Below are 13,364 nucleotides of genomic sequence, written 5' to 3'. Positions count from 1 at the left end.
TTTGTGTAACATATATACAGTTACATATGATTTGTGTATGTAAATGTGTGTGTGCAGGTGTTTGTGTATATATACTGACCATGTGAGCAAATTTTTTTTTTGATAATCTCAACTATATTTATGTAAATTGAAGCCATGGAACTACAGAGGTATGCTGAGTGTAGGATATCGGACATCGGGCATCGTGGTGGCTGGGTTTGTTGATGTGTCAAAAGGTGACACAGTTCTTTCACAAGAAACAATGGTGCCCTCTCTCTCTTAAAACCTTAACATTTCACAAATCACAAATTATCTCAGTGATACCTCCGAGCATCAGATTATTAAGATGAAAATGGAATAGGCTAAATATGACACTAATAAAAGTCTTTACACATGATTTAGGTTTAAAAAGTGGTGAAATTAATGTCTGTGTGTGTGTGTGTGTGTGTGTATTGATCTTGCTTGCTCAAACATGTCTCTTCATTGTCATGTGTCCATAACAATCCACAAAGGAATAAATCAATCAATAAAATAAAACAATACATAGAAATAATCCATACCTAATGTTGTCTGTTTTTTAAATAGCTATTTTATTGCGCGTGTTTTTATATTTTGACAAAACTGGTCCTCGATATGTCTGCATTTCTGCAGTGATTTACAGGTTTTTGTATGTAAAGCTAAAACGGTAGGTGGCGGTAAACTACTTTTTAAAATCTGCAGTGTATATACAACGAAGAAGGCACTATTTCGCTGCCAGCGTTAAAAAAAAATACTGTGCTGGATTAAATAGTAAACAAGGTCTAACGCCACGTAAAATATGATGGAATCTATCAAAAAAAGAACTGGTCAAGGTCGGCAATGGGAGAGGGGAGAGAAGAAACAAGGATTCTGAAACTGACTGTAGCAATCTTATAATTACCCACTACCATCGGACCAGTCAATGCAAGATGAGACCATGAAAGAATTTATAGATCACAAGATCGAATAATAACTGGATGATGGTAAATTGAAATATATATACACGATAATATATGGTTTCGTTGAAATATATCAATGTAACACTATCAAAAATATATCCTTATAGAAGTTTACATTTCCTTATTTTATGTAAGTTTGCAGCGTGAGTCATGCAGCAATGCATGATGGGCAGGTAAATTTTGCATAAACCGAAGATGTCTTCAAAAACACAAAAAGAGACCATCATTGTTGGAAAACTTGTAAGAAATATACTTTACCCTATTTTAACAACACTCATTTTCTCATGTACTGATGTTTGCTTAAAAGATCTAACCGCTACTAAAAATAAATTATTTATTAATTTATAAAATACAATGTATCCATGCATGCATTCTTTTAGTTAATTTTCTTTTTTGACCATCAAATGCACTACGGCAGTTTACAAATGTAATTCGACCATTAAGCTTAGGCTACGTGCATATAGTTTATTGTTTGTTTTGTTTGGGAGTTTCCCCATTGAGGGACTATTAAAGTTTTATATTATTATTTCCTTTATTTTTTTCAGCTGATGCATTGGATAGAATATATGTTATAAATGTATTTCAATTTGTGCCTTTAATAGATTTTATTATTATTATTATTATTATATTATTATTATTACATTTTGGGCCTGTGTCTTAACTTTTTTTTTGGAGTGTGTTGTAGGCCTCAAATACTATCAGATTGTTCAGTGAAACCATTGGAAAGGTATTTCTTTGTGTTTTTATCAGTAAATAAAGCTTCAGAGCGATGAACAAATCTCATATTGTTGTTTTTATTGCATTTTACAAAATGTCCCAGCTTTTCTGAATACAGGCTTTGTAATATAATGTGCAGGGAGCTTGTTTATTAACATTTTACACCATTCATGAAGGGCCATTCATTTCTGATACCGCAAACAGTGGAGAATGTATTGAAGCTCTACACATTTTAAGGAAGTTCACTATTGTTATTAAAAGTTTATTTATTATTCATACATTAACCTGTTATATTATCAATCATTATGAACTCACGTCTTTTAACTGCAGCTGTGCAATTGTTTTTGTTTAATGTAGTTAGTTTCAATAATTAGGAAATCAATCTTTAAAGATCTATTAAAACATTTCTCAGAAATACAAAATAAATATCCAGTACTGTGAACTGACCTGAAGACATTAATATTTACAAAGGTTTGAGCTGGAGCATTCTTCTTTGTTTGTGGCTATACCAATCCCATGATTCACAGCAATGGCATTGCCATGATAACACTGAAGTGTTTTCTAAATCGGGAGACCAGACTTTGATAAGAAGCCTATGATGCCCATGAAACAAAGGAGAAAGTCTTGTACAACAGCAGAACTCTTTTGAAGGCCAGAGGTTACAAGAACATTTTTTTTTTTGTTTCGTATAATTTAGATTCTTGTTTTGTAAATATGTCTACTGCAGATGCTAGGGTTACTACACATGATAGCAGCAAAATTGTGGAGGTGAGTGCCTTTCACTTTTCTCATGACATTGAAACATTGTCTACCTAGACATCCTGAAACCAGTATCACTGCTATTTTGTCTTTGTATTTTCTCTTCAGATGTCCCAAACCATTGTCTTGGAAAATCCCAAAATGACTCATAAAGAACTTTGCAGTGTTGCAGTGACTGATGTGAGTATTACAATTTTCTAGGTAATAATAATAATAATAATAAAAATACTCAAAGATTGCAGACATAGACACTTACAAGGTACGTGAAAGTGCATGGAATATAGTTCATTAGAAACAATTTGTCTCCTACACCGTGTATTCAGAATATTTGTCACAAAAACAGGTTCGAACCATAATACAAATAGAAAATATATGTTGTTAAAAGACCATAACTGAGCATATGAGGGAGTTTAATTATTCCTCCACTGCACACAAAAACACACACAAAACACTTTACATGCATCATGAAGTGATTATACACTGAAGGTTCAGGAACTGTTTATACTGTAGCTGGTTGGTACACACTTTAGTGTATACTTTAATGTCATAAAATGATTTAGAATGATAAACAATTTTACACTGGCATTAATTAGTATTATTGAAAACATATGTATTTACCAAATATTTAAACGTATGTGTAAAAGCGGTATGGAGAGATTAGTAAAAGATTAAATATGCTTCACTGTTCACAAATACAGTGGAACCTCTACCTACGAACTTGATCCGTTCCGTTACTCTGTAAGTAGAAAAGTTCGTTTCTCGAGTAAATTTTCCCCATTTAAAATAATGGAAAAGCAATTACTGTAAATACATTCCATTCTGTGTCTCATGGTCTGAAATTTGTACAAATACAGTTAAATTCATAAATACATATTTTAGTTTTTCATAGATGTATAATCAATTTATGCAAAAATAAATACATTTGTTTAAATTTACATTGCAAATATATGGGAAGTCACAGTGTCGAATTAAAAATTTATTTATAAAGTGTTGAATCTGCGTTTGTGGATCAAGTCACTCGCCTGTTTTCCGTGACGTGGGGATTTTTCCTCTTGCGGGTTTTTGGATTTCGAGACTTACTTTCACGTTTCACCCGATCCACACACAAATGTGGTCAGCAGGCGAACAAGCTACCGCTAGGTGGCACTGTTGTTTTAGGACGTGTGGGGTTTGATATGTAAGTTTCGAAATGTCGAATAAACCGCTGAATTCAGCTTCATATAACAGACAGTTAGGAGTGGGTGATCATTGTGGAACGCGTTTGAAGGTGCACTATATTTAACGACGTTAAAGTCAAACGTCCCTAATTTCGCTGCAGACTAGGGTTGTAAATAAAATAAATTGCCTTCATCCCGTATTTGAACATTGAATGCCGTGTTCCGTATTTAACTAATACGGCATTGTGTTCCGTAGTATTGAGGTGAGATTAAGGCGGATAATTTGTTTCAGTTACTACTCTTCCTCAGCCGGAAGGAGGGGTAGATACCCCACGGCTTATTGGTCATCACTTTTAGCCAATAAGCAGCCAGAGTTATTGTCCATGGTTTACGGCAGCAGCCAATGGATTCAGAGTCACGCCCTGAGAGCAACCCGTCAGTGCTGAGGGAAACTGGGGGGGAAAAACAGTCGAAAACAGGCTAGTGACTTGATCCACAAACGCAGATTCAACACTTTATAAATATATTTTAAATTCGGGACTGTTTATTCACTTGCTTCCTTTTCTCTTGTGCTCTTAAAAGGGTTCAATAATGGCAGTAATGGCTGTGACATATTTGTCCACCTCTGGCGACATCACAGTCTATTTGATTGTAGCAAAACCTCAGCTTGGGCTGTGTGAGTTGTCCTCTTTTAATTTTCTTAGTCCAGGAGTCGGCAACCTTTACCACTCAAAGAGCCATTTGGACCTGTTTCACACAGTGAAGAAAACACTGGGAGACACAAAACCCTTTTGAAATTCTAAATGAAATAACACTGCGCATAACAGGTTTTTTTTTTGCCTTTGTGCGACATATAAACAAACTATACTGTGTTACATTTATGAAATCAATGAACGACTGCATAGAAAAATAAATAACATCTCTGCATGCAACAAAACATTTTTAACTCGAAAAAAAGACGTTGGGTTGAAGGTTAGGTAAAATACTCAATGTCTATTTGAGTCCTTGTAGTACTTAAATTATCCACTGGCAGCAAACAAAAATGCTGTCCTCTCTCTGTGTTCCGTCATTATTTTACTGGTGCCGTGCAGTCAGCGGTCAAAAAGTTCAAGAAACCGCACACTGGCGGGTGTCGCACGTTGGAAGTTGTGACGTGTATTAAAATATTTTAGATGTAAGATCGCAATAATCTTCATAGAATTACATTTTGAAAATGAACAAATTAACATAAAATACATTTTAATTAAATACTCAGTAATTATTTTCAAAAGCTGAGTCGCATCAGAGGGATCAAAGAGCCGCGGGTTCCCGACCCCTGCCTTGGTCGAATGTAAATACGCTTTGCAAAATGGGTGGAAAAAGGAAAAATAAATTGTGTTTGAGCTTCTAGAATTCATTTGTTTATTATTATTTTTTGTCCTTTACTTGACAGAACAAGTATAAAGAGAAGAGTCTGTATTCCCAGCTTCCTTATACCACAGAGACCCAGTTTGCTGCCAAGATTTCCCACTTACTGAGTGAGGTAAAAGAGTAAAGCATTACCCTACAGACTGTATGGAGTAATGTTAAAGGTGGACATTTGTGGAATAAACCAAACAGGAGTGAATCAATAAAGTTATTATTAATGTTTTTTCTAGATCAAGTATAAAGAGCAGGGGAAAAAGAGCATCTCCTCCAGTGTTTATTGCCAGATGCCAGAGACCACAGAAACTGAATTTGCTAAAATATTATCCCAGATGCAGAATGAGGTAATTCTAATTTAAATGGCTTTATTTACATCATAATTAAATTGGTGGATCATGAGTTTAAAAAAAAATAGGTGGAAAGGAATATATTCAGTTAGAAACATTGTATTAATGTTGTACCTTGAAGATCATGGCTTGCAATTATTGATTAAGTCATATGTACCTACAATATAATTTTAGATTTATAACTATACTTAAGTTTGTAATTTACTTATTTTGTGTGGTACAAACTGAAACCTGAATTATCATGCTCATGTGGTTATACAGGGCTAAATAGTTAAAGGAACACCAGGTAAGATTTGGGTCTTTTGTTCTTTTGGCTCCCTCTATTGTAATTCATTTTTACAGCACTGTATTGAAATCAATGGTAGGGAAGGAGGGTGTTTCCTGCCCTCCTCCTCCAATAGTTTCAGCAGTGCTGAGCACAGAGTAGCAAAGACACACCCTCTATTCTCCCTGTAATTTTAATATATAAATATTATGTAGTGTTCCTTTAAAGCTTCATTTTTCACAACATATTTAAAAATGTATTAAAAACTTTTTGCCTGAAAGGTATTATCACCTGAATATTTTTAACTTGAATTTCAAATGCTTTATTATTTTCAGGGAAGACAGAAGTAGACAATTGTCACCAAAACAGTTCAATCAAAATGAGGCAATCCAATAAACAAGAGCAAGAGAACAAGCAAAGTCCAAAAAAGGGTACAAAGTATTAAAAGGCAAAGGATGTTAAAAATACAAAAAAAAAATGTCAGTACTTAATTGGGAATATATTACAGAAATATGCTTAGTATAACACAAGAAATAACCAGTGGCCATAATATGTGATGAGAAAAAAGAACAATGGTGTTACCAGTAGTCCCTCTGAAAGGTATAGTGGATCAGTACTCTGGTAATGGACCGCACACTGTACCTCTATAATTGGTGGAAGTGGGAGATACCATTCTTGCTGATCTCTCAGGGAATCCTGGGAGTTGGAGTGATTGGCACACTGGAGCAGAAGAGGAACACGACATGACATTTTTAATTACATATATATATATATATATATATATATATATATATATATATATATACGTCTATAGAAATGCTATCAATTTAGTTATGTTTCCAAGTATGTCATGATAATTACTCTCTTTAGTGAGTGACGAATACTTACTGATGTGTTTTGTTTTGTTTCAGGTAAGGTACAGAGAGGCTGGGAAAAAGGCACTGTCCTCTGCACTCTACTTTCTTCTGCCTGAAACACTTGACACACAGCATGCTAAAAATGTGTCTCATCTGCTGAGTGAGGTATAGTGGAGTTATTATCCATGTATATGGACAACATGACACTCTGTTAATACTCTCATTTTGGTGTATTCTCTATATCTTCATGGGAAAACACTGATTGAAAGCTTTATTCCTAGAATAAATACAAGGAGAAAAGCAGGAAAGAGATGCCACATTGTTTGTACTCTCTTCTGTCAGAAACCACTGAAACTCAGTTTGCCAAATCTGTCTCTGAACTTCTAAGTGAGGTGGGTTTATCATGAACAAGCACAGATATATTGCATTTTATATATATATATATATGAGTACACTCTCAGAAAAAAGGTACGGTAGAGGTACATTATTGATCCAAATGTACAAACATTATAGAAGTACTTTTAAAGGGAACTTTTATAATTGTGGGGAAAGGCAGTTCTCTCTGGTTGATTACATTCAGAAGCTCTGCGTTTTTAAGGTGGAATAGCGTTTGAGTGGAAAAGAATGGCTGTTGTTTGAAAGCGGTTGAAGATTAACTTGTCTAGAGGTTTTATTCTGTGTTTGAATTCCCACAGTTGCATATTAACCTAGTCATTGTAAATGTATTTCTGGCTCATAGTAACTTCTAATCAACAGAACACTTAAATATACACTAATCCAACCATGCAGTAGTACTACTGATGAATTCATTTACTAGAAATTCTAGGATCAGCATTCCATTCAAAGAAATTAGAGGTCTGCTTGAAGTATTACAATGCATAAATATTTAGGACATTAGTAAATAAACAGTTAATAAACTATTTAAAGAATCTTAAAAAGTACATAATATAAATACATTTGTGTAAGTGCTTACAGCTGATATGTTACTACTATATAAGTAATGGTTAATTGCTTGTAAATAGTTAATTTAGTGCTTGCTAAAAGTTAATTAACTGTAAAAAAGCTGACTTTAAACCGAAATTACTCAAATTTCCATTCTATTTCAAATTTTAACCTTGTTGACATTTAACATTTCAGAGCAAGTACAAACAGAAAGCAAAGGAGGAGGTTTCCACCAGCAGCTTCTCATATCTGGCGCAAACGTATGCGTTTGCCAAAGAGGTGGCCGAAATGCAAAGTGAGGTACATCAGCCGAAGATGTGTGTTTAATTAGAGGATGGTCAATCACAAACCTAATATCTCAGTCATATTACTGTTGTTTCTGTATGTGTTTTGTAAAAGAAAAATAGTTCTATACACAGGGTGGGCCATTTATATGTATGCACCCTAATATATATCCATATCCATATAAATGGCCCACCCTGTACATTTGCATATATATATATATATATATATATATATTTATTTATTTTTTAAGGTTGATAATGGTCAACATTTGTCATCACTATAACTTGTTCATAGATGTGCAGAATTTTTCTAGTACTTAAATTGAATTATTTTGTGGTTTCTAGAATAAATACAAAAGAGAAACTCAGTTGGAAATGGCAAACTGCCTCTATTCACAGCTCCCTGAGACACTCCAGACTCAGTTTGCTAAATGTCTGGCTCCTGCATTGAGTGAGGTGAGCTTTTTTAAGTGAGTTTTACCTCTCGCCTACTTTGCCATTTTGAAAAACTCACAACTGCATTTCATTAAAATCACAGAACATTTTAACAGTAAGTAAATGATTAGTCACTGCAGTACTCATGTTTTTAAATATTATATGCATGAAATCTTGCATTAGAAGACACACTACTTTGAAACACCAGCCAATGTGATTTTCAGTCAAATGACACTAGGTACTGCTTTCCCAGAGAGGGATTAAGTCTAACCCTGTACTATATCCTTCATTCAGTTGAAAATCACAATTCAAATGCTGTGCAGTCCAGGACTAGGCTTAATTCCTGTTTGGGAAGACACCCCTAAATGTCCAAATGTTGGCAGACCCCTGCAGTAACCTCTTACAATTTTCAGGGAAGGCTTTATAATAGTGGGTAGATTAATGAATGGCTCAGTCTTAGATTTAGATGAGCTCTCGATAAAGATTTTAATCATAATATAAACACTCCCTATAAGAAAGCTGTCTCACTTCCTAGATGACATTTTCTGACCAAATGTCAAGAGAGCACTGAATGTTTATTCAGCAGCTCTCAATTGGACTGCTCCCTTGTGGTCAAAGCTAGTACAGCATGCTAATTACTAGCAACTAGCTCCTCGAAGGCCCCCCCCCCCCCTTTTATTATTTTTTTTATCTGTGTATGTGGAAAATCCATCCATCCATCCATTATCTGTAACCGCTTATCCAATTTTAGGGTCGCGGGGGGTCCAGAGCCTACCTGGAATCATTGGGTGCAAGGCGGGAATACACCCTGGAGGGGGCGCCAGTCCTTCACAGGGCAACACAGACACACACACATTCACTCACACACTCACACCTACGGACACTGTCGAGTCGCCAATCCACCTGCAACGTGTGTTTTTGGACTGTGGGAGGAAACCGGAGCACCCGGAGGAAACCCACGCGGACACGGGGAGAACACACCAACTCCTCACAGACAGTCACCCGGAGTGGGAAACGAACCCAGTGACACTACCTGCTGCGCCACCGTGCGGATGTGGAAAATGTATTTTTTAAATCTGCCCCCTGCTGGTCAAAGATGGAAGAGCACGCTAAATTTTAGCCTTTATGCTTATTTTCCTTTTGATGGTTAAAATTGAACAAGTGATGCTAGAAATATATTTTTTTCAACTGTTTGGTGTGTATAACAGGCAGACATGAGTAATTTCTTCTTTTTTATTGTCCTTTTTTGCCAGAACAAGTATAAAGAGAAGAGTATACAGAACCTTTCCTCCTGTCTGTATTCCCAGCTTCCTTATACCACAGAGACCCAGTTTGCTGCCAAGATTTCCCACTTACTGAGTGAGGTAAAAGACTAAAGCATTTACCCTACAGACTGTATGGTGAGACTGTATACATTTGTGTATTGAAGAAAGTAGGAATTATATAATTATATAACACTTTAAGCAATAAAGTTATGATTAACACTTTTTCTCCATTTTCCAGATCAAGTATAAAGAGCAGGGGAAGAAGGGCATCTCCTCATGTGTCTATTCTCAGATGCCAGAGACCACAGAAACTGGATTTGCCAAAATATTATCCCATATGCAGAATGAGGTAAGACTAATTTAAATGACTTAAATTAAATTGTATTTAAAGTGGTGGATCATGAATTAAAACAATGGGGGTTAAGAGTCCAGCTTTTAAGTTTACCATGTACCACAAGCCATGAATTCATTTGTCTCAGTCTTTACAGGATAAATCATCTCTGAGAGATCCTTGGAGGATAATGAGTTTTTGGGACTGTCTGCTTAAACCTTTTCTCTGTTTTGGCTTAAAGTTGAATAAAAAATATTTAATAAATACTACACAGCTACTTACTACAAACGGACATGGACAGAACAGTTACAGAGGTGACACAGATAAATGGGCCAGTGTTCCTCACATGTGTTTCTTTAACATTAACATCTGTATGAGTACTGAAAATTTAAAAAGAAACGATCAGTGTTAACACCCCAGTTTTTTGGGTTTGTGTGTTAATGAGTGTACTTCACAATGACATCACATGAAAGTCAAGAATACAGTCAGTGGACAGTCAATGTAGGAACCAGACAATAGAGGAAATGTTGGGCTGATATGAAACGACTGGATAAGTGATGAATGTTAAGTAATTATAAATAAGTCATTCATGCTTTGGAATTTGTTAATTATTTGACAGTTGTTTTGAGCAGCAGAAACTGGAGTAAAGTAATGAGGAAAGTTCCATGGTGTTAGTTTTGATAGAAGCTAAGATCTTTATCCTTAATATCTTCCATTAGCATGTTTTCCCAGTGCACAGGTTTTAATAATTTTTCTAGGGTGCTAAGAATTTTGATTTAGGGGCGGCACAGTGGCACAGCAGATAGTGTCGCAGTCACACAGCTCCGGGGACCTGTAAGTTGTGGGTTCAATTCCCACTCTGCGTGACTGTCTGTGAGGAGTGTGGTGTGTTCTCCCTTTGTTTGTGTGGGTTTCCTCCGGGTGACTGTCTGTGAGGAGTGTGGTGTGTTCTCCCTGTGTCTGTGTGGGTTTCCTCCGGGTGACTGTCTGTGAGGAGTGGTGGTGTGTTCTCCCTGTGTCTGTGTGGGTTTCCTCCGGGTGACAGTCTGTGAGGAGTGTGGTGTGTTCTCTCCGTGTCCGCGTGGGTTTCCTCCGGGTGACTGTCTGTGAGGAGTGTGGTGTGTTCTCCCCGTGTCTGCGTGGGTTTCCTCCGGGTGAATGTCTGTGAGGAGTGTGGTGTGTTCTCCCTGTGTCCGCGTGGGTTTCCTCCGGTTGACTGTCTGTGAGGAGTGTGGTGTGTTTTCCCTGTGTCTGTGTGGGTTTCGTCCGGGTGACTGTCTGTGAGGAGTGTGGTGTGTTCTCCCTGTGTCCGCGTGGGTTTCCTCCGGTTGACTGTCTGTGAGGAGTGTGGTGTGTTTTCCCTGTGTCTGTGTGGGTTTCGTCCGGGTGACTGTCTGTGAGGAGTGTGGTGTGTTTTCCCTGTGTCTGTGTGGGTTTCGTCCGGTTGACTGCCTGTGAGAAGTGTGGCGTGTTCTCCCTGTGTCTGCGTGGGTTTCCTCCGGGTGACTGTCTGTGAGGAGTGTTGTGTGTTCTGCCCGTGCCCGCGTGGGTTTCCTCCGGGTGCTCCGGTTTCCTTCCACAGTCCAAAAACACACGTTGGTAGGTGGATTGGCGACTCAAAAGTGTCCGTAGGTGTGAGAGTGTGAGTGAATGTGTGAGTGTGTGTGTTGCCCTGTGAAGGACTGGCGCCCCCTCCAGGGTGTGTTCCTGCCTTGTGCCCAGTGATTCCAGGTAGGCTCTGGACCCACTGCGACACTGAACTGGGTAAGCACTTATGAATGAATGAATGAATGAATGAAAAGATTTAGATTTGATCAATCATTGCTCATTAATTAATAGTTGACAATCATTGCATAAGAAGTACAAATCAGTTTTAAAGCATGTTTGTTTTGTTACATATTTTTGTAATTAAAAATGTAAACATTCTCCAGCACTTTTATTCTTTTATGGTAACTGTTGCACAGTATAAAAAAAAATTACATTTTATTTAAAAAAAAAAACAACAAAAAAAAAACAACAACAACAACACACACACACACACACAAACACTTTTAGGCCACACAGTTTAGGCCAAGTTGGTCTTTGCTAGTTACATTCTTTTTAGTGAGTGACGAATACTGATGTGTTTTGTTTTGTTTCAGGTAAAGTACAGAGAGGCTGGGAAAAAGGCACTGTCCTCTGCACTCTACTTTCTTCTGCCTGAAACACTTGACACACAGCATGCTAAAAATGTGTCTCATCTGCTGAGTGAGGTATAGTGGAGTTATTATCCATGTATATGTACAACATTGTCAGTTTAACATATGACACTCTGTTAATACACTCATTTTGGTGTATTCTCTATATCTTCATGGGAAAACACTGATTGAAAGCTTTATTCCTAGAATAAATACAAGGAGAAAAGCAGGAAAGAGACGCCACATTGTTTGTACTCTCTTCTGTCAGAAACCACTGAAACTCAGTTTGCCAAATCTGTCTCTGAACTTCTAAGTGAGGTGGGTTTATCATGAACAAGCACAGATGTGTGCTTGATCCAGATGCTAGATATATATCTTGGTAGAAATTTACAGTATGGCTCTTTGCTTAATACTAATTAAATATACCTGTATCGTTTAAATAAATTTTAGATTCAAGTGTAAAAAAAAATAATTAAAACAAAATTAATTATTTATATTCAACATCAATGAACACTAACATCAAAATCACCATCTTTTAATATCTGCAAGAACAGAACAAATCACTGCGCATACTTTTTCAGTAAATTTTTCTTGATGGATCTTATAATGAATGCAGAGACAAATGTTACGGCTCGTCTTGTTCAAACTAATTAATTCTTCTTATTATATTTTTATTTAATGAGATAGCTCCTTGTTCACTTTAAGAAATTTCTAATAATTTAGGGTATTTCCATTTTATTTCATATTTCAGCCACGTTTACATTTAATCTTTCAGAGCAAGTACAAACAAAAAGCAAAGGAGGAGGTTTCCACCAGCAGCTTCTTGTATCTGCCACAAACGTCTGAAATGCAGTTTGCCAAACACGTGGCTGAAATGCAAAGTGAGGTATATTAGCAGAAGATATATATATATATATATGTGTGTGTGTGTGTGTGTGTCTGTACTGTATGTTGGGGGGTTGAACTGGAGGAGGGTGAATAAAAATCTTTTTATCTTAGTTCTATTACTGTTGTTTTTGTATGTTTTTTTTTTAAACATTCTATATACGTTTGCATATTGTTGCTGTCCAAATAGTAACTTTACTGGTAGGGCTGGACGATATGGCCAAAATTTATAATCACAATATATTTCTTAGCTTCTGCTGATACAATATAGTTCAGATATTTATTTGTACAATGTAAAAGGACACAGAAAAATTGCCTGGAAGTAACAAGAAACATGACATCGCCAGCAAACATAAACCTCTTAGCTTTTATTAAATTTTAAATTGAGTGCAATGAACTGATGACAGGGCCCTGTAAACAATGTATATTGAAATCTTGAAAATGTATTTAAAAATCATATCCTTGTCATTGTTATTTTGCGATATATATTGATATATTGATACTGAATTATTCTCTAGCCCTATTTACTGGATAAGGAAAAATACCTTCTTAATTTTCAGTGGAAAATCAATATAAAAAGATT

At 36.3% G+C, this 13,364-nt stretch overlaps 1 protein-coding gene across 3 annotated transcripts in view; it reads left to right on the top strand.

The window, feature by feature from the left end:
* Positions 1 to 3,489: 3,489 nt before the first annotated feature.
* The window catches only part of LOC136664318 (nebulette-like), a 38,546-nt gene continuing 28,671 nt past the window's right edge, over positions 3,490 to 13,364 (top strand). For all 3 annotated transcript variants that reach the window (XM_066641458.1, XM_066641463.1, XM_066641454.1), the window contains exons 1-12: positions 3,490 to 3,609; positions 5,022 to 5,111; positions 5,227 to 5,337; positions 6,517 to 6,627; positions 6,744 to 6,854; positions 7,600 to 7,704; positions 8,034 to 8,144; positions 9,377 to 9,487; positions 9,627 to 9,737; positions 11,861 to 11,971; positions 12,104 to 12,214; positions 12,672 to 12,782. In XM_066641458.1, coding sequence (XP_066497555.1) covers positions 5,281 to 5,337; positions 6,517 to 6,627; positions 6,744 to 6,854; positions 7,600 to 7,704; positions 8,034 to 8,144; positions 9,377 to 9,487; positions 9,627 to 9,737; positions 11,861 to 11,971; positions 12,104 to 12,214; positions 12,672 to 12,782 — 1,050 coding nt within the window. In that variant the 5' untranslated portion in view covers positions 3,490 to 3,609; positions 5,022 to 5,111; positions 5,227 to 5,280. The remainder of the gene's footprint in view (positions 3,610 to 5,021; positions 5,112 to 5,226; positions 5,338 to 6,516; positions 6,628 to 6,743; positions 6,855 to 7,599; positions 7,705 to 8,033; positions 8,145 to 9,376; positions 9,488 to 9,626; positions 9,738 to 11,860; positions 11,972 to 12,103; positions 12,215 to 12,671; positions 12,783 to 13,364) is intronic.

This window comes from Hoplias malabaricus, chromosome 1 (genome assembly GCF_029633855.1).
Source record: "Hoplias malabaricus isolate fHopMal1 chromosome 1, fHopMal1.hap1, whole genome shotgun sequence".
Classification (NCBI taxonomy): domain Eukaryota; kingdom Metazoa; phylum Chordata; class Actinopteri; order Characiformes; family Erythrinidae; genus Hoplias; species Hoplias malabaricus.
The sequence above is the reverse complement of the archived record's forward strand: the minus strand, read 5'-3'. Positions and strand labels throughout refer to the sequence as shown.